The sequence below is a fragment of the Clavelina lepadiformis genome, chromosome 4 (genome assembly GCF_947623445.1).
Source record: "Clavelina lepadiformis chromosome 4, kaClaLepa1.1, whole genome shotgun sequence".
Classification (NCBI taxonomy): Eukaryota; Metazoa; Chordata; class Ascidiacea; order Aplousobranchia; family Clavelinidae; genus Clavelina; species Clavelina lepadiformis.
This window is the reverse complement of record NC_135243.1, coordinates 20,524,308-20,546,090: the sequence shown is the minus strand read 5'-3', so window position 1 is coordinate 20,546,090 and position 21,783 is coordinate 20,524,308. Positions and strand designations below refer to the sequence as shown.

The 21,783-nt window shown below is 36.4% G+C and overlaps 2 protein-coding genes and 1 long non-coding RNA gene across 3 annotated transcripts in view; 1 reads left to right on the top strand and 2 right to left on the bottom strand.

Moving 5' to 3' along the window:
• The window catches only part of LOC143451750 (uncharacterized), a 55,589-nt gene that overhangs the window by 4,961 nt on the left and 28,845 nt on the right, over positions 1 to 21,783 (bottom strand). The gene's annotated exons all lie outside the window — the stretch shown is intronic.
• LOC143451445 (target of rapamycin complex subunit lst8-like) lies at positions 7,266 to 21,666 on the bottom strand. Its single transcript, XM_076952018.1, has 8 exons — positions 21,263 to 21,666; positions 20,940 to 21,007; positions 20,543 to 20,689; positions 19,213 to 19,363; positions 18,774 to 18,852; positions 18,227 to 18,353; positions 7,960 to 8,123; positions 7,266 to 7,634 (listed from the first exon to the last, which is right to left on the bottom strand). The coding sequence occupies exons 1-8, from the start codon at positions 21,383 to 21,385 to the stop codon at positions 7,522 to 7,524; spliced, it is 972 nt and encodes a 323-aa protein (XP_076808133.1). The 5' UTR covers positions 21,386 to 21,666; the 3' UTR covers positions 7,266 to 7,521.
• On the top strand, positions 14,706 to 17,692 carry LOC143451448 (ADP-ribosylation factor 3-like). Its single transcript, XM_076952020.1, has 4 exons — positions 14,706 to 15,165; positions 16,314 to 16,424; positions 16,581 to 16,705; positions 16,919 to 17,692. Exons 1-4 carry the CDS (start codon positions 15,000 to 15,002, stop codon positions 17,102 to 17,104), a joined length of 588 nt encoding a protein of 195 aa, XP_076808135.1. The 5' UTR covers positions 14,706 to 14,999; the 3' UTR covers positions 17,105 to 17,692.

Genomic DNA, 21,783 nt, shown 5'->3' with positions numbered 1-21,783 from the left:
TTTCATACGAGAGCAAACCTTTTGGAAATGATTGACAAAAGAAAGTTCGATATTAAACGCACAATGTACCGAACCACAACAGTGTTCATATCTGCTCTTGGACGGATTCTTAAATTAAAGGAGGCACCTTGCTTTGACATTATCGAAACGCTTGCTGAAGAGGGTGTTTGTAGCACAAAATTTAAGCAAAAATTGAAATATGCAGTCGCTGTTGCATGTGAGTTGAGACTCAAAATCTACATGAAAAAAGGAAGTCAGGATGATCGACTAAACGACCATGTTAAGTATCAAGAAAAAGCTGTTCAGACGATTATCGATGCGGTCGGAAGAAAAAGTATTATTGAATACTTTCGAATTGCTTACTGTTTGCAGTACGATATGCAGAATATATTGCAGATAAAAGTGGTAAAATTTTACTTCACTTTTGCCTTACTCATCATCAACATCTCCTGGCTTTTGAGAATGCTTCAGAAGGTTCCATCTCAGATTTTAATTAATTTGCTCTACTTTAAGGTTACAAATGAGTTTGGCGAAGAGATGAAACTAGTAGAGGTACCACACGGCAAAGATTTCTTGGGAAAAGCATATCTGCATCTCAGTATCTGTGATTTCGTCTGGAAAATTGCCAAATGTGACAATTATACTCTGATGGGCAAAACTGAATTTCACTCAGAAAACATAAATTCTACAAATGAGCAAACTATCGAGGCTTCGAATACTGTGGGAGATGTGCTTTACCTTAATATGGACTATGAAGAAGCGCTGGAGCAATACAGTGTAGCACTCCGCCACATAGAAGACATACGTTCTTGTAAAACTACCGCTTGTAACAGTTTAAGCGACGTTGGTCAGAAAAATGACGATCAAAGCGACTTAAACGAATTAGAAGCAGGTACGTATGAAAGAATGGCTAGCTGTTTGTATAAGTTAGATAAGTATGCAGAATGTCATAAGTATGCCATGAAATTACTATCCTTACGACAACATTTGTCAGCAAACAGCAATTACGATGAAAAAATGGCAAACAGTTACAAAGTTGTTGGATCCACTTTGATTGCATTGGAAAGATGTTCTGAAGCTCTTCCCTATCTTGAACAATGTCTTGATGTTTTTGAACGTTTGACTGGAGACAGTTTAAACAGGCAGAGAAACATTGCGCTTACGTACACCAGCATAAGTCAGTGTATGATTGGCTTGGACAATCATTCAAAAGCACTAAAAACTCTCGAAAAGTCAATTGAAATTCTCAAACAAACTTCAGTTAATGAAGACAAAGATAAAGCTCTAGCCTCAACTTACAATACCGTTGGTGATTGTTTCAGTAAACTAGGACAGTATGAAAAGGCCTTGGAAAATTTTCAAAAAATGCACAAAATAACAGCAAACATTTCAGAAAACGACGAAAGAAACAAAGATTTAGCAAAAGCTTTACAAATTCTTGCTGGGTGTTTAGGCAATTTGTACCGTTACAGCGAATCTCTAGAACATCATCTGAAAGCACTTGATATAAAACAACATTTAAGTGCAAATCCAGCTGTCGATGACGACGTGGCTCAATCGTATTACGGAATCGCTAAATGCTTACTCAATTTAAACAAAAAGTCAGAAGCGGAAGATTACGCAGAAAAAGCTCTCAGCATTGGAATCTGTGTTGCAAAAGATGACAAAAAGAAACTTGCAAAGTATTACGCGGACTACGCAGCTATTCTCTATGAGTTACCAAAACATGTCAAAAGCCTTCAATATTATAAGAAAGCGTTAGCAATTCAAAAGACTTTATTAAGTGACGAAGAATTTGATACACAGCTTGCTTGGTACTACCACGGTGTCGGCTTATGCCTACAGGCTTTGCAAGAAAACGAACAGGAAGCTGTGAAGTACCTTAAACAAGCTCTCAGCATTCGTCTGAAATTATCAATAAATCCTGACAAAGACAGAAAAATTGCCACGTCATATAACGACATTGGAAACAGCCTAGGTCATTTAAACAAAAACGAGGAAGGATTACAGCATCTTCGAAAAGCAATCGCCATACTAAAACGAACAACAGAAGACGAAGATCGAGATGAAATGCTGGGAGATGTTCTCAACAACCTCGGTTCTTGCCTGCTGGCACAAGGTACATCAAAAGAGGCTCTTGAATGTTATGAAAAAGCAATACGCATACGAAAAAATATAACAGAGAACGAAGACTGCGATTGGAAAGTCGCTGCAATTTATATTGGCAGAGCATCGTGTTTGAGTGCATTGTACAGAAAATCTGAATCTTTAGAAAGTTATCAAAAAGCGTTGGGAATTTTCAGGAAATCTTCATTAGACGAGTGCAACGACATTTTAATTGCAAGAACATGCAACAGTTTTGGAATTGAATTGAGTAATTCCGACAATGTTCTGCAGGCTTTAAAATATCATCAACAAGCCTTAGATATTTTAAAAGTGATATCGGCAACTGGAGCGTACCAACGAGATCTGGCAGCCACATATGAAAACGTTGGATGTTGTTTCAGAAGATTACACATGTTTACTGAGGCTTTGCCGTTCTTTCAGAAATGTGTAGATTTAAGACGAAGCTCATCTGCAAATGAAGCAAACGAAAAAGACTTAGCTGCAGCTTACTACAACTTTGCTAATTGCATGATTGGTCTAAACCGAATTTCAGAAGCATTGGAGTATCACCAGAAAGCTCTTGGCATTCGCAAAAGCATAGCGACAGATGAGAAGAAAGACGAGGGTTTGGCGCATTCATTCAACGCTGTTGGAGAATGTTTCTCTAAACTCAACAAGCCAGAAGAATGTTTGAGGAACTATAACAAAGCTCTTGACATTTTCATGCAGATTTCCATAGATCATGAAAGAGATGAAAATGTTGGCACGATGTATAATAACATTGCAGCCGCACTCCTTTCTTTAAAACAGTTTAACGAATCTCTTACTTTTTTTAAAAGAGCATTAAATATTCGAAAAGTGACTTCATCGAAGCAGATCATAGCGGAAACTTACAGCAACGTTGGAAGTTGTTTGGAAGGTTTGAACAAGTATTCCGATGCTCTCGAGCATTTCCAACAAGCAAAAATCAATTTTGAACACTCGGAAAGTGTTGAAAGTGAGAGGTACGTCGCACTGTCTTACAACAAGATGGGATTCTGTTTATTTTTGTTGGATAGAATCCCAGAGTCTTTACTGAACTACCAAAAAGAATTTGAGCTTCTAGTGAAGTTGTCACCAGACAAAGAACAAGATGGGAAACTTGCTCAAAGTTATCGCAGTATGGGCTTATGTCACATCCGGTTAAAATGCTTAGAGAAAGCCTTGGATTGTTTAGTTAAGTCCCAGATTATTCAAAACAATATTTCTTCCGAGCACTCAGAGTGAATTTCTCATCTAAAGGTAAAGTTGTTTCATCCTGATCCGAAAAATGAATGGTTCTAGGACTATTTTTACATTAAGTTTTCTGAGGAAGTTAACACACATTATCTTAATTAATATCAAAACAGAACTTTGATGTGTTTTGTCTGATGAAGTGAGCCTACAAAGTTTAAAATTTGTATCTTATACCCAGTATTAATTGTAATTCATTTTTCAACTAATATGCATCAGTCGTAAAATACCTTTTTAAAATGTAAAAGTAAAATCGCATACATTTATTAATACATCATTTAAATTATATTTTAACGCAGTTTAGAAAGTATTATCAATGTGATGCAGATTGGATTTATTTCTCATTAAAGTGTATCGTACTAAACTAAAGTATTTGATGAGTTATATTTTCTCTTTTGCTTTAAAATCCTTTGAAAGCGTTGTTTAGACAAACAGCCATAGCAAGGTATGATTTGCCGCTATGCCGCTTTTTGTTTTTGTGCGCTACACCTCTGTGCTGAAAGTATATCGAATATATATAAATGGATGAAAGAGTGCTTTGTTATGCAGTTTACTGAGTGATAAAATTGCAAATTTTTTGAGAAATCTGGTGTTTTGCGATTTAATCCACATATAATCGGCACGTAGCCTACACTTTTTTGCAATTTAAATCAGTTTCGAACGAATTCGGGGCTAAACCAATTTTCGTCCCAACTGCTTAAGTTAAAATTCTTTGCTTTAGTTTCTTTTTAGTAAGAATAATTGAATATTCGCTTTGTGACTAACGAATCCTGTTTTTCTTTCTGAATGTAAATATTTTGTGGTGATATTTTGTGTGTAATTTAGTAGAGACTGTATGACTTCTTCCTGTATGATTTGCTGTATATATACTTTTCACATTACAGTAAATATATCGTTTTTGTATGTTTACAATTCAACATTTTTACGTCAATCGGTATATGTCTATAAACTTGTAGAAAAAAATCATGTGGTCATCACATTAAGATGAGAAAACTGTTGTCATGTGGTTAGAAATAACATACTGTACTTACACAAAGTTGTATGAGTCAATGACAAATAAAATTAGTCTTAAAACGCTGTTCTTCATGGCTTTCATTCGCATCCATGTATTATAAAATAGATGTACGTATACCTTTTCAGAAAAAAGCAAAAATGTTTCGATGGCTTCTGAGTTTATTTCAACCCATTCGTTTAATGACAAACTTTTGTACGATATGTAGCTCCAGTAAACATAAAATGCAATTTGAAAGGAAGTCATGCATATAGGTAACAATAATCACGAATCTTGGAACGGTTATGAAAAACGAAAGTTTTGTATTAAGAAAATCAATTTTTTATTCTTTCACTGTGCCTTATAAAATTTCAAATATCCCACAGTTTGTTTTCATTAGAATTTCACTTTCAACTGACTCGACTTTACTTGAGACACTAATATTTTTGAAAAACTGAACTTGATTTAATTTTTATTTCGTACATAAGTTGACTTCTGATAAAATTTTCAACCCTTTTTACGATTTTACGTCAACAGTTATATTATACCTGAAGTTAGTTTGTGGCAGCGATTTAAGAATTTGAAAGAGAACGCTCTTTACTTAAAGCAGAAAACTTGACAACAGTGTATAGTAAACTACACTATAATTGGTATCGGAATAAACAAAACAAAAGTCGATCAAATGCTAATTAAACCTGTCTTGCATGTCAACTTTTTGAAAGGCTTTTCCCCACTCAACTCTTTTGCCGTAAACAGCAAATTTCTTGATATCGATATGTAAAGCGCCCGAGACCAGCCATGTCTTGGATGTCATTTAACAATATGGCTGTTAAAGGTAATGAAAACCATTAAATACGCTGGAACATGAAAAAATCAAGCATCGCATACTTCTTTGAAGCTAGTGTAGTGAAGATCGCATTTCGACATGCCAGAAAACAACGCAAAAAATTACTAAAGCGTAAACTTATACAAATTTCTTTGTTTCTTAGATCTATCGTTATTTGAAGGTGTCCCTTATGATTTAGCTGCAGTAAGTACGTAAATATTGTACCGTATGGAAGGGCTGCACAAACTCTAGATTTTTGTACAATTAGCCTACACGGTTTTCACGGGTTCAACATATTTAAGATTAAAACAGGTAACAATGTGGTATATAGCGACTATAGTTTAAGACCCAGAACGCTTAGCTTTCTGTGCGGGATGCAGTAGCCTTTAACTCATTTGCAAAGATCCGACTCTAGTACTCTCTGTGAAAATGTGAGGTTTTGTATAAATCCCAAGTGGTATTCTACAATTTGAACGTTGCTGTAGGCCTATATCCATCATAGAGGCATTTTGCCTAGATCAAATCTTGGTTGTTTGACCTCATACTTTCGGCTTCTCCTTCGGGTACACTCATGCATCATATATTGTCATTACGACCATGGCTTCAATTTGCCCAACACTCTACAGTGTGCTAAAATTATATCTAGGTTTAGAACTGGATTTTTGAAAACAGCTTACAAAAACATAACGACCATATAAATCAAGGCGGATTAGCTTTATTTGCGATAGCAACGCCAACGGCCACAAAAATAGCGCTATCTGTGTCATATTTCTTGGCATAATAATTACTACGTAACAACTAGCAAAGTAGACTACGTAATACCTAGCAACAAAGGCATAATGCTATGGTGACCCTGTATCACCGTTTGTAAAATGCAATCTTAATTGCGCTTTGTTACCACCAAGTGGTTGACTATGTTTCGTTGCGCATTGCTGCACGTTTTTCTCGGCAGCGTCATTATTGCAAGATTTGGTGTGCCATGCTGCATACTGATTGTAACGTTGTTATCAACCATTAATTAGCTTATTTTTATTCGTGCAACCACCACGGAATATTCTAGAATCAATTTAGAGAAAAACGATTGTGCAATAACGTGATAACTTATTTAGTATAAATTAGTAAATTTGGTAATAATCAGCTTTTTCGATGCTTGCTTCATTCCTATTCTGATATGCAATTTGGTTTGTGTCATTCGTTAAAGTTCAGCCTCGTCACGTTTCAGGTGCAAAATATAATATGCTGAATATAATATATTACTCAGATACCACTGCTATTATTGTGATATGTTATCAGCTATTAATCAAGAGGGCAATAATAAGACTCAGTTGGTGGTAGGGCAATCATTCTCTAGGTCTTGCTTAATCATAACTAGCAATCTTCTGATGATATTGTAGTAACGGTGAGTAATTACACAACAACGTGGCCACAATATCACTCATCCAATAACACAATGCATCTCACACAATTGATGCCTTTTGAAGCGACAATATTTACGTCGTTAACTTATGTATTGCCATATTGTACATTTAAGTTGTTTTACGACCATAGTTGTGATCTGGCCGTCGTTACTATTGTAGCAGCTTATATAATATTTAGAATAAACGTCTAAAATTGTAATTTAGAATATAACGTTTTATTCTTCATGTTTGTGGTAACATTTACAGGCAATGATGACATTCTTTATGAATTTTAAACGAAATCGTTTAATAAATGATGTGACGAGGTGGGTCGCCTAATTCTTACACTTAAAATTTGTGACGCATTTGAAAAAAGCTATGAAGCACTGCTTTGAACGAAACGTGAAAGTACAACCAATATGGTTTAAAGACTCAAATAAAAGCGGCAAATATTAGTTTTTTCTTTCATGACCTCATAACACCTCATCTTCACCTGTGCTATAATGCTCAATGTCAATAAAGTTATCACAAAAAATCACAAATTTTAGTTTCATTAAGATTTTAAAGGCAAGGCAAGCAGCCTGCACGTTCTTCGTCGCACAATTGGCGGAAAAAACTATTTACCTTAGCTGCAGGCTGCATAAGACTTAAGCTACGGCTTGTGTTGCTGAAATGTAGGAAGCAAGTTCTTAGCAAGTCAAACAGTCACGTAACAACCAACTTGCAGATAAAAATACTGACACGGTGACCATAACACAAATATTGCACACACAAGGTGGTCCAGTATCTCTCGGTTGGTTTCCTTCAGGCGATATGTCGGTGTTCCATATGATTCAAAAGAAGCAGATACCGGCCGACATGCTGGCCCTGGCCCATTTCAGTTGCAACGCAGTCTATTGCAGCTCACTACGGGATGCCAATTAGTTAAATCACATTCCGTCGTTAAACGCCAAGCTTACAACGGCCTTAGTATGGCCGCTGTATTCCCGCTTCACTTCGGCTTGTTCGATATTCCACAACCGCGCCACGCAGTCGGAAGAGGCTGGAAAAAAAATAGCCTCGTTTAAAAAAAGGTGGGCACTTCTACTTTGCGATTATCTATCAGCTCTGACTTTCGTAAGGTTTGTGGCAGATGAGCAGCAAAAAAAAACGTTCCGCAAGTGAGCAGCAAGGAGCTATGCAGACATTTAAAAAGTTAAAATTAAGTTAAGAGCGTGTTGAGTACAAGCCGCTTGTTATTCTTAAAGCCGTCTTACGAAATCAGGAATACAACACAAGACGCTTGTAAACCATATCCTAGATATTACAAAATACACAGTCACAAGAACAAAAGAACGGTTATCGTGGCGATATGGAAACCAAATTACCGGTTATGATGAACTGAGAATCGGCTGAAAAATCGCAGTCCCACATCCAACCATGAGGTGGCTCCGCAGGATCTGGATAGTGCGGCTTGAGAGTGGAAAGAAGTTGGAAGTTTGACGTCTGCCAGATCTTCACGGATTGGTCGGCTGACGTGGTGGCCAGTAATCTGTTTAGTAGAAAGAGTATTTTTTGTAGGTTTCGGGTAACTATGCTAAACTGTGTATATGGCATCTGAAATATATACAGTGCATGGTATATATTGCAGTGTCTGGAGATATCAATAAATGTGAACGACTTTAATCTGGTAAACTGCTTTCAATGTTTAACACATTCTTGAGTTATATCATCCATGACGTTGAGATTATTGAAGCGAAATAAAAGAGTAATTTATTTCTAAGACATACAAACATGATGCAATCATATTTGCCCAAAAAGATACTTTTCATAGAAAGACGCACTACGTGACGGTAAATCATTACCAACGCGATAAAAAATTAATCGCTGTATTTTAGATTTTTTTCCAAAAAAATGCTAAGTCAATCAAATAATTGTGTGAACTAAATCGCGCACGCATGAACACACGCACAGCGGCTAAGCACACACATCACGTCTAGCTTTAGTGGTTGGCGCGTAAGCGAGCGTGACGAAGAAGACAAGATATGCCGAAGTTATGCCACTTGCACGAAAATCTTAAGCGAGCCGGACTCGGCAAATAGACCTGCAAAAGTTACAGTCAAACAGCAGTAGCCTAATGTAAATGGGAAAAATAATCTAAGCATTCTAAGGTATTCGGTGCATGTTTGAATTGTTAGCCCAGACAACATAGCCTGTGAAGTGAAGTTATGTTGTTAATGTATGCATAGCCTGTGAAGTGAAGGTATGTTGTTGTTAACTGAAAAAAATTGTATTGTAATATTTTAAGAAAAAATATTGTAGCGAGACAAAACGGATTTTAGTCACAGAAACATACGTCGGTAGATGTAGATCATACATCTTTAGGTTGCATACTGACGAACTACATAGCCTACTGACCAATATGACTAAGACAGTTAACATATTATGAGGGCGATGCCAGAAACTAACCTATAACGTGTTTAGCATGAGTGACAGTGATTTATTGTCGGAATGAGACCAGTAATTTAGCCGTCCAAGCAATTTTCAATTTTAACACTTGGCTGTAATTGAAAGGTACTTTAACTCTTAAATTTTGTTGCTAGCTTGTAAAACTTGTGAGTTGTGCTTGAATGCGACCAAGCTGTTTTCATGTGAGTGATAAAACATCAAGTACAAAAAATTGGCGGCGAAAACTTTCGTTTAATGTACTGCGTGGTATGCCAGCGTTAACCAGTAAAATCCTATACGTTCTCCTTGCAAGTGATTAGCAAATAGTAACGGTAATTCAAAAAGGACTATTGTTTCCTACGTGGAACACCGTCGACAGTAAAACGTCGTTTAAAACAATGGGCCTCTCCAGGGTTTAATTTGTACCTAAGTGACCGTGTTCAAAGAGTAGATCATGTTACTGCATGCTTCAACCTTTCAAATTGATGAATGTTAAAAAAGTGTTTAGCGGGCGTAAGGTCCAGGCTGCAGATTGAGTGTCTAGATATATGTAAGAGAGCTATTGTTCGTAGCCCCCAAAAACAGGAAGCTAAGACAATAGCTTAGAAAGTCCAACGTTTATTCTTATAGTCTTAGGTTGGGGAAGTGACACCTTTGAGGTTCCCCAAGTGTTCGGTTTGACAAGAGAAGGATTCCTCCCATACTGTACAATGGACGTTGATAAAGTTATATAAACCAGTAAGCTGCAACAGTGTTTGCCGTAATCTTCAGCAAACAAAGTGGTTGTGCAAGACCTTACTTTCCAAATACTGTAGTTCGTGAAGTGAGCATTCGGAATACCAAAACGTACGGTAAATAATACGCCGTACACTATTCTCTATTAGACTGTACTGTTGATAGCACATAGTATGTATTGAAACAATGTGAGTAAAATAACATGGTATGACAAAAACAAAAGCAGCAAAGCAGTTATTTCCATTAGGGATATAAATAAATTGGAATCTTTACCTTTGGACGCATATATGTGTGTGTGTGTGTGTGTGTGTATGTGGATGAACTAATTAAAGCCATGAACTATAAATTTAGATATTTTCAATGTACAGTAAATAAATACATTTAAATACAATCAGGGCAATTAAAACCATAGACGAGACATAATTATCTTATTAAAAGGCGTTGGAAACGGGCAATTCAAACGCCGCTTAAGTTACAGTATTTCCTTGTTGTTTTCTTTCTTTGTGTTGTTGAAATTGATACCAAATCGTTTGGGAAGCATATAAAGCCAATATCGCTAGTCACTTCTTGAAGCGACCTGTAACCTCATAATTGTGGATTTATGCAAACGTTTACTAAGTGTGTGCGGCACGCTTGTTCTTTATTTTGAGCGCTGGCCTTTGTTTCCGTTGGAACTGTTTAGCTAAACCGTGAAGTGGTTCTGATAGTTATCTCGTGTTTATTTAAGCGATTATGCTAACTTCAGGTCAAACGCTTATGTTAAATCTTGACTAAAACGTAAAATCGTGTGAGGATAAGAATTGTGAGTACAAAAGGCAGTTGCACAATAAGTTGAGCAAACAGTGCGATTTAGATGCGGAGTTTGTGACGTAAGTCGTAAGTATTCCCCGCCGGTGTACAATAATCCCATGCAAAGAGGAAATTTTGTTTCGATTGTTATTGTTCCGGTTGAATCAAAATTAGCTAGGAGCGTCACAGGAGTGAAGGTGGAATAACGTTGAAAAGAAAACAACATTGGCCACTAAACGCTTATCTGGGAGTGCTAAGTGCCTGCCCGGCCATGTTTGACAACACCAGTTTCGTGGTAAAGGTAGCTTTGTGAATCAAAAGCTTTAGACAACGAGGTAAGACGTTAACAGTGATGACTTTCCCCATATTGGCGGTTGAAGAACTTTCAAGTGTCGACTATTAAGCCTGTGTCACAGTCATATAATATTGTCATTGAAAGATCTCACTGTTTTGTAGGTTTTCTACTTTCGGCAAATGCCTTGTTGACTAAACCCGCTAACTTAACTGTTTGTTTTACGAACAATCTGTTAGAAAAAAAAACAAATGCAATAAAATTTCTTAGTTCGCTTATGGGTAATATTACGTAGCGGAAAGGATAGAATAGAAAGTGACATCCCATGACAAATCTCATGAGGGCGGGAAACTAAAATCACAGAATTCAAAACGGTAAGTCAGTAAGCTAAAAAAAACGAAGTATTTTTCGACAAATGATAATCCCACGTCAAACACAAACGCATCTCACGTATGAAAGAATAGGACTAAGCTTAACTTGTGTAATTACTGATGTAACATGGATTTAATGTTAAAGGATTTACAGATGCCACAACACAAACCGCAGGAAGGAAAAGCGAAAACGAACACTGTCGTATAGGTAACATCCAACAATACATCTCAAGAAACACTGCAGTTCAGCACTGAAGAGTCAAGCCTGTACAGACTTAAAGCAATGAGCCTGGGACGCTTCAGCTCTGCTTTGTGCTTATCAACACCAAAATTACAGCAGACAAAAACTGGTGCTTACGTATGAAGTCTAAACTAAACAGCGCCTTGGTGGGCGGGGAGTTGAGCTGACAACCGCAAAATATGCGGAAAATTCTAGATCTTGTAGCAAAACGAAAGAACTAAATTGGTTTTTGAAATTAGGGTCAGAAGCTACGAGTCCTCAATAGAAGCTAATGTCTTGAATATATATGGAGCCTCACAGACATGAGAAAGTGTTTAGATTGCAAGCAAAAGTGTGTACAGTCCTTGATAGTTACGACAAGTAGCGATTTCAAAAATAGGCAACATCGTTTTGATTAAGCAAGCAAGCATTGCTACTCGTGTTTTTAAGCGTTAGATGTGCTGGAGTACAAGGAATTCTCAAACGTAACAAACTAACAACACACCTTTTTCTATGAACCCATTCGTGGGAAAGATAAAAACATTCCACCACCGTCGTTATGTAGTGGTCAGCCCTTCTTCATTTGTTAGATCGTATTACCGCACTTCTGTTTTACACGCTATGGCTGAATGACTAAATGACTCCGAATATTTCGGTAATAATCCGAATAGATTTTACGTCCTTTAGTCATGCAAAAGCTAACAAAAGTGTCGATGTAACTCTGTTGTCTATACGTCATCGGCATAAAGTCACGATTAAGCGAAACTCTGTAAACTAAGTGTGTATAGTGCAGTCAATAGCCGGAGGTCACTGAATGGTTTGAACGAAAAAATATCAGGACCGCGCAGTGAGTAGAGTTAGCTGTGTGTAAACAAAGAAGAAAAATTCGAGCATAAAAGTTACTAATAATGCAGGTTAAAAAGCTTGATTGAATTTCTAAGCTAAGAAAGCATTATCACGTTCGTGGCATTTTTCGTTGCAAAACCCTGGGAAAATATTGCCTTATTGGCTTATTCCGTTTATTACAAATTAGAATACAAAACAGACTATATTCTCCAGTGGTGTAAATTAGCATAAGGAATGTATATTCATTCATTTATTTACGTATTTTCTAATTTAGCTGTTCAGTTGAATTAGATAGAATAACAGCTTTTGATTAGGCCACATTGGAACGGAAATATTCTGCAAAGTTTTGTTTAAACATAAAACCTCAAGTCACTTATAGCGAAGCGGGAAGAATATAGCAAACTTGAATGTCTGTAAGTTAAGATGAACTTGCATAGATTGCCGAGCAACTTGCACGGTCAATGCAACATTTACGGTTAAATCCGATTTCCAAAAGCCAGTAAATCGTTACATGTGACCTTTTAACTGAGTATTAAAGCAACATGAGTATTTGTAAAAACACGCAAACTTTCCTAATCCAACCGAGCAGTTTCTGTGGCTTTTAACAAATGTAGGTTACAGAAAGAGGTTACTAGAAAAGCGAAAAAACGTATCCATCAGTTTAACGATATACCTACTTAAGGTTAATTTTTAGAACAGATGGGTATTCGTTTCGGTACGTCATTATTCGAAATGGCGTTTATGATCTTTAGAATTTAGGTTAAATGCCAAAGCCTCAGTAGCCGATTTTTCGCATGAAACCTGTCTAAATTTGGATTCAGACGAAAAGCTATTTTTATAACGCGTGTTGTGATATAAACTGATAACAGTGCTGCCTCTGCGTATTTTCATACAAAAAGCGCAATAATGCTGAACACGTGTCGATCAGACGGCGGATTTAGTAGTTGCAGCGCAAATAACTCATAGAATGTCTGGCTAGTACGCGCTAATATCTCATTCAGAAGGATTATATTGTTTTTTTTTCTGAGAGCCAAAATTTGTATGTATGGCGCAATTATATTCAAGTCACGGGTTTGCAGAGGCCTAAGGTTCAAGCAAACAATATTGGCTATAGGATGTGTAATTGTGTATGATAATTGTAATGTGAATGCAGTCAGTTGTACCCTTTTGAACTGCAGTCATAGGTGGTTTTGCGTCATTGGATATTCTAGATCTGTCGCAATGGCTTTTGACTGAGACGAGTGTCGGGTTAAAAGCAAAATGCTTCTTGTGATAGATTTTTGTTGCATCATTTGCAGAATAGCATGAGAGTAGGTAGTTAGGTTAGCGGTATAACATGTCAGACAATCTAACACACATTTCTTACTGCAAATTCCTAAATATTTTTTAAAACACACAACAGTTTAGTCTGTTAGAGTTGAGAAATGTCGAGTAAAAGTTAAAGATTGTATAATAGTTTGGTTTTATATTAATCTGTACAAGTATTTCGAAAACAGTGTAACTCATAGCAACATTTCAAGCACAAACTTATAGAAATGTGAACGATTCTGCTTCTTCAGTGTACATTACAATACTCGTTTCGAAAAGTCAGCATTTTACCATAAATAGATATAAGTTGAAGTGTGAAACAGTGAAGCGATAAATGATAAGGAAGATAGGCATAGGAAAGGCGACAGTGATTGTTGTTATAATTACGTCACGCGACTGTGGAATTTTTGTGGGCTTGATACGTCACATCGTTAGCGACTTTTTCTGCGATTACACATGTCACGTGATGCGATGAGGCGCATAAACGATATTAAGCTCCGCTATACTTCATTTATCGAGAAACGTTGATATTACGTTTATGACGCTTAGTAAGGATTAGGCTTGGGAGTGACGACAAATGCTACTTATATTCTTCAAGCCGACTGGAGTGTCAAGATACGATAATTGCTGTTTTAATTAAACATTTCAAGTGGCACATTGATAATAGTGTTGAACAGTGGTCTGCAACAATCGTACATTGATCCTGTTTCCCAAGTTAGAAAATGAGGTAATTAGATAGGCAGCATGTAGAAAACATTTAGAAAAAGCTTTCTTTGTGAAAGTGCAAACGTGACGTAAGTGTATTCGGTCGATGTACTTTCCCCTAATCGAGGTAACAACAGGCAACATGTGAACAATGAAGGCTTCATCCGATCCACGTTTTTGAGAGATTGCATGCGTCAGCAGAAAATATTGAATTTTACGAAGGCAGTGCGTGATGAGCACACGTATATCTTGTGCTGCATTAAGCTCGAAACCATTGTTTATGCGAAACAATGTCTATTCTACGAAATAATGCCAACTGTGAAGGATGCCAGCAAACCAGATGACAAAAAAATTGCTTGATCCCAGTCGAACATTGATGTCATTTTATGGTCTTTGTTTATGACGTCATAATTCATTGCAGGTACAATTGTTGTTTTCATTTTGTTCCAGGAAACTGTTGTAGGCCATGCAAGTCACGAAGTAAAAGAAAATTTTTATTTATCTACTGCCTGTCATCGTTTCCATTATAGGAGAAATCTTTGTGGGCGAGAAGTTTGGAAGCAAACGTCAGACGTAGGCGGTTGAAAAACGTTTAAGAATCTATTATAGTTTACATGTGAAACAAAAACTCCGATACAGTTGAAACGAAGAATAGGGCAACAGGATATTCAAAAAAATTTTATTTCACCGTGTTTCCGTGAAAAATTAGTTGTCATGGGCAACAGCGGTAGCATGGAGACAAGCAAGGGAGGATTATTTAAGAAACTTTTCAGCAACAAAGAAGTACGAATACTTATGGTGGGCTTAGATTGCGCTGGAAAGACGACGATACTCTACAATTTAAAGATGGGAAAAGTGGTGCGAACCATACCTACAATAGGTGAGTTAACGACCTTTGGGATAAACTTTAAATGAACTCTAGTGAGAAATAGTTTTTGGCTGGCTGGGCGTAGCATGTGACACAATTACGTCATAAAAAAAATTCTGTGAAAAAAGTCGCGAGGTTGTATGCATGCCGTTGTGGATATGACGTCATTATTCATCACAATAGTCATTAATCACTGCCAACTATCAAGATTTACGACGCAGATTCGTGAGAGCAAAGTCCAGAAATGAAAGAAAGCGTGCACAAAATCACAACATTATTCTTCTATCTTTATAAACTACGAAATTACTATTGCTGAGATCTTAGGCATTTTGTTCGTTACAGTCGTGTATAAAAAGCCTGTTTTGATATTGCGGTCACGTTACACGCCATAGGCAGTAAATTCTGAGGCGACCAAATTACATACACGTCTAATCAAGTTTTAACCCATGTTTTTGTTGTGACTTCAGCCAACGCTTTCACGCTTTACGAGGAAGCTTAATTGCACTCTCAGCGAACTCCTTTTGTCGCATACGGATTAATGAATTTAATCACTACTTCACTTGCACAATTAGGGCAGCTAGCTTTGTTGCGATGCGAGGCGGTATGCAATAGAACCGCCACATGTTATGAACGTTGTAAATTATCCTTGCCTTACTTTGCAAATAACTATTAAGCTGACAATGTTCAACGATTTTGCTCTCCATTCGTTCAGGAGACATTGTAAATATCAAAATAACAAATTCTACATTCTTGGCACAAACAACAGTGTTATAGTGAAAGACCTTTTAAAACATTCAAATGAATGTACTGTTATACCTTCCACTCTTAAGTTCAGATCGTTATTAACGGTATAAATTTTTTTAAGTGAATGTTTATTTGCAGTGGCTGGAACCCTACCCTTACTTCAATTCAATGAAAAAGCTCTTGTTAAGGGATAAGTAGCAAAATAAAGTTATCATAATAACAGCAGACTATTTTCTGCCATAAAACGAACTCCGTGTGTAACTAAATTCATTTAAGTGGATTCAATGAGTCAGAAGCACACATGCTTTAATAATAATAACCATCTTGTCCGCATTAGCTTAAATAATCCCTTCCATTTGCATTGTGTACTGATAGGTTTGTCAATACCCAACAGAACATTAAGATTTTTCATGCAGGTTTCAACGTTGAGACAGTTGAATACAAAAACCTGAGCTTCTCTGTTTGGGACATTGGCGGTCAGGACAAAATTCGTCCACTCTGGAGACATTACTTTTATAACGTGCAGGGTAAGTTGAGTGTAAGTTTGGAATGAAAGATAATAATTACGCCACAAAGCTTAAAAAATTGAACTAAATTAACTGAAAATACCAGTAGCCCCCTCTTTGGACACCAACATGACCTAGTACGTTAAGTTGAATTACATAAGTCTTTTTATGGCATAGGGCTCATCTACGTTGTTGACAGTAATGATTGGGAGAGAATAGAGGAAGCGCGAGAAGAATTACACAGTTTGCTGGAAGAAGATGATCTTAAAGATTGCAAACTACTTGTCTTTGCAAATAAACAGGTTAGTGACCATTGAGTACAACTCTTTCTACTTAGTCATTATCCATCACATCAGTGAGCTATTTAGAGAATTATGAACAGCGGAACTCGGGCATAATTAATTAATTATTAATCGAAAAACTAAATCATTTCCTACTCAAACACTTTTGTAAGAAATTTACAGCTAAATTTTGTAGCTATAACTAAAGGTTCTTGCTATTACTGTCGATTACAGGATCTCCCAAATGCAATGAGAACAGGAGAAGTAAGGGAGAAGCTCAATCTACCCGCAGTTGTTGACAGAAATTGGCACATTCAAACAAGCTGTGCTGTATCAGGACAGGGATTATTAGAAGGACTTACATGGTTGGCGAATCAATTTAAGCCTGGAAATAAGAAGATAAAAAGCAGTGGAGCATAGCTTTGAACATTCCTTTATTTTGTGTATGTTGTTGTATCAGCAATCTCCTCTGATGATGAGTAAGGAACGTCAGTCATCAAAGAAATCGCATGCAATCATATTGCTGACACAAACAATATCCTTGCCTGTGATGTTACTTATTACTTACATTTTTCGTGTATTTTTCATGCAAAGTCTAAAGACTGTCGCACTTGCAACAGCACACAAAAACACACTCATTATCATGACCAAACTTTCACTGTGTTACAGTGGAAGATCCATAAATTAAAGCTTTGCAATGTTTGAAAAGATTGCGCTTTGTTTCACTGTGAATGATGTCTACGGGGAAAAACATTTTAGAAAATTTTGTGTCGTATGTCCAAGGGAAGTTATTGTAGTTGGAAACTCAGAAAATAATGGTTCCGAGATGTTTGGGATCAAAGTTGTATCACATTTAAAAAATTTAAGTGTTTGTTTGCATAATAATAAACATTTGATTTCAAGTAAAACAATTTGAAAGTTTTGCATATGTCAAACAAGCTTCATTGACCACTGTGTATAACTGTACTTTGATACTGAACCGTATTAATAATAAGATGTGTAACAGCAGGTATGTGTGATCTTTGCAGTATACTTACAGAAAACTAAGTTTCATATTATCTTAATAGTACAGTATCAGTAGATATCAGATTTGATGATGAGACGGTTAGTAAATGGGTTTCTAATTTCCGGCAGTATTTCTCGTACGTAAAACAATTTGAATGTTAAGAAATCAAAAAATTATCAAGACACTTTGATGTTAAACATATTCATTGTATAACAGTTAACTAACAAAGCACCCAGACTGTCAAAAGAAGCTCAATGTTCATGATTTCATAAGCAAATCAATCTTAAGCGATTTACAACATCCGGTAAACCAAAGCGATAGCAATAAGAATGCAGGTAGACATTGCAGACTATTAATTACGGATCGAACATTTCATTAAATTTGCTCAACAGCGCCACCTTTTGGACCTAACTCTTAGTCTTACACAAGGAGAAATAAAATACCTACCAAGCATATGTGCTCCTTCCTCCTGCGTAGTAATACAAACTAGGCACACCATTTCAAAACGTGCAGGTAAATAAAAATATTTTGCTTACGTAGAATCTGGACTGAATTTACACTTGAGAGCATAGCGAGAGTGGGATTTTAGTTTTGCACGAGGGTTCACTTGAATGATTCCGTCTGCTGTCTTGTAATGAGAAACACTCCAGACAAAGCAAGTTCCTATGTAAAGGTAACAATTAGTTTCACCAATATTGCAATATTTAAATAAGAACAACACAAACGTTGTAAGCGGTTGGGTTTATATTAGGATACAGCTTAGTTAAGCAGCTTCATAATGGAGAAAACAGTAAGTAGTTTTTATGAAACAACGCCGGCATATTCAGTGTTTACTTACATTTACTTTACATTTTATTATTTTCAATTACTTACATTAACCATTTCAAGACACAAACTAATGCAGGCAAAAGCTTGTGTTTTAATAAAGAAAACTTACTTAATCGAAAAGGTGATCAATGTGTTAGTTACTCGTCCACTGCTTTAAGACAATTTTTTGAAGCATATATAAGAAAGTAATTTTGTAGGAATTGCCTACGAACAAGCTTACTAAAAATTAACAATTAATGTAACAGTTGTGTTTACCTTGTGTATTAACAGCAGCCAAATAACTTGCATCTGGGTCTATATCAACAGAATTTATAGCAATATTTGGCTCTGGAATCTGTATATTGAAAATATCAAAGTGAAGACGATTCAACAAAAAGTACATACGATACTTCTATAGCCTTATTTCAATCCTTGTACATCGTACTTATTACGCATATATAGCAGTAACACTGTCTGGCAGCATTCAGCATCCAGGTACTTGAACAGTAAAAAAATTTCTGCTTTTTCATGATAGAAACAGAATAATATATACATAAATCTATAGCAGCAACTTAGCAGGCAAAAATTTTATAGTTTCGAAACACAGCATTAACTGCATACAAAATATAGGTACTTGTGCTGCAAAAAGTTACCATAGTGCTTAAAGGGTGTAACTTTCAAAACATTTTAAAAGCTTGAAATGTACATAACTCACAAGTTGCTCTGTTTTATCTGATTTAAGATCCCAAATATTGATGCATCCACTTTGATCGGCAACGATCAATTCTCCTTGATTAGGATGCAGACAGACTGAAGTTATTGGCGCATTCACTTGAAACATGCGATTGCATTGACCACTACGCACCCTGGTGAAAATGAAATATAGTCATTATGGCATAAATTCACATTTTCAGGAAACTAACTACGCATTTCATTCACCACCGATTATCGCTAAGCCGGCCATTACCTGAACCAATGTGATTTTATTAGGGTTTCTGTTTTGGCTAATTAGCAACTAGGCTGAACATCTTCTTAATAAAGAAATATATAAATTTGTATGAGATTTTAATATACAGAATGATGTGTTAGTCGTGGGTGGGTTGTCCAACTAAGTGCTATCTGGAACAGGAGCCACCGAACTTTTCTCACAATGAGCCAGACAAGCATAAGAACTGACGGTTACAGGCCGGATAACCGTTTTGTTCAATAGTGTTATAGTACATTACAGTATGCTCTTTTGTGACACGATGACACGAGTCGAACAAACTGATTTCGTGATCTAACCCATGAGTTGTTGGTCTAAACTATAGTGTCAAAAGTGACTTTTTGGTGGCTGATGAGCCTGATACGAGATTTGCATTTCCGTCCGCAGCATGGATAAGGAAAAGTGGTTGAACTTCCTGGTGCCTCAGCAACTACTTTTCTCCTCAAGTGAGCCTTAGAAATGTTGTTTTAACGCTCTCTCTCAAACTTTTGTTCTTCCTGATAAGTGAGAATACACCACCCGCGACAATCTTGTGCGTACTTTTCAAGTTGTTCGGGAGTTGTTCGCATGAGGATGTTGGCATATGCAATCAAACCCATCAAGCAGATCTTGCTTAATTTTACTTGCATGTAGCATGTAGGGTAGCATGCATTGATGAAAGTGGGCACAAAGTGATGTAAAATGAAGTTTGACATCCACTTTCTTTTCTTGCAATAACGATAGATACAATTATTATCAAGTGTTTAAGCTACTCTGTGTTTATTGATTGACCAGGTAATATGCAATACCTGAGCATTAATGCCTAATGGTGAAACCAATGATTGTGACAGAGCATTTTTCTAAACTTCTTTATTGTTCTTATTGTTTACAATAAAGAGCACGGTGCTAAATTGTTTCGCATGATGATGCGTTGTAGAGATTTGGGGTATCAAAATCTTTATTCTCAGTTTAACGAAAGTCTTCACATCATTTAAACCCAAACGTGTTTTAACTGAAGTTGGCTATAGTATTGAAATTAGTTAATCAACCTCAAAACAAACTTAGGCAAACAATTTCTCACCTCAAATCCCAAATTCTTGCCATATTGTCTTCACCTCCAGTATACATCCATTTCCCATCTTCCTGAAAACCAACGGCCGTGACATTCTTTCCCATGCCATCATAAGACACAAGAGCATTTGGATTCATGGATTTGATATCAAACATTCTAAAAGACAGGCTGTGACATATTCCAATAAATCAAAAAAGCAATTTTTTAATACATGTAGCAGCCGTAAATGACAAGAAAATTTCCGGTAAGACGTAAAAACTGATGTAATATATGCATGAGTCAGCATTACACATCGCAAACAGTTATTGTAAATAAATTTTCTGTATTATAACTATTTACATAAAACTACAGTTAATTTTACAAGTAAAGGTTTTAACGGTACAATCTACTTAGGAAAAAAACAAACCTGACATGCTGATATCCTGCAGCAGCCAATAGCATCCGATCAGGAGTGATTTTCATCGCATTCACTTGCTGAAAAAATTTATACGAGCAATGTTATGAGCACATATCAAAAACCAAAATTATGCTCTATTGTGTTAAGCTAAACTAGATTGTGTAAAAAGTGTTAACAACAAACGCCAATTCCAATACGGAAACCAAATTAAATCCAGTGCTGAATATAACGGAACTGGCGTTTGAGTAAGAATGGAAAGGATATATGTAAATACTGTATGAAGAGAAATATTAATCAAACTTCATTAAGCCTAGCAACAAAATTGATCTTACAGAGTCAGGATGTTGTACTGTCCGCATGCACAAGCCACTGTGTGCTTGCCAGAAACGAATTGTATGGTCATAACTACCAGTGGCCAACACAACAGATTCCGTCCCATTGCTGTCACCAGTCATAATTTTTAAGTATGTTTATATACACAGTATATTGTTATGAATAAATACTTGTTTAAAATTCTTTTCTGCAAACGATAAAGAAAAACATGAAAGGCTAAATCTAAGCTTCATAATTGGAAATGATACACAGTTAAGTTTAACTAAAATTGGCACCAATAATTCTCAGGTATGAAGGCAGTAATTCTGGCAGTGATTCACTTTGTTGCATGCAAATAAAACTTTGGCAACAAGGGCTTTTGCAGTATGGCGACACAAGGTGGACCAAGAGAACAGACACAAACTTTCATGGCAGTAGGCAAGTTTTGGTGTACGATTTGAATATTGCGGTGCTATGCATAACACAATACACAGTTAGTAGATACACATGCATTGTTGCCATTAAATTACAGCCATAGACC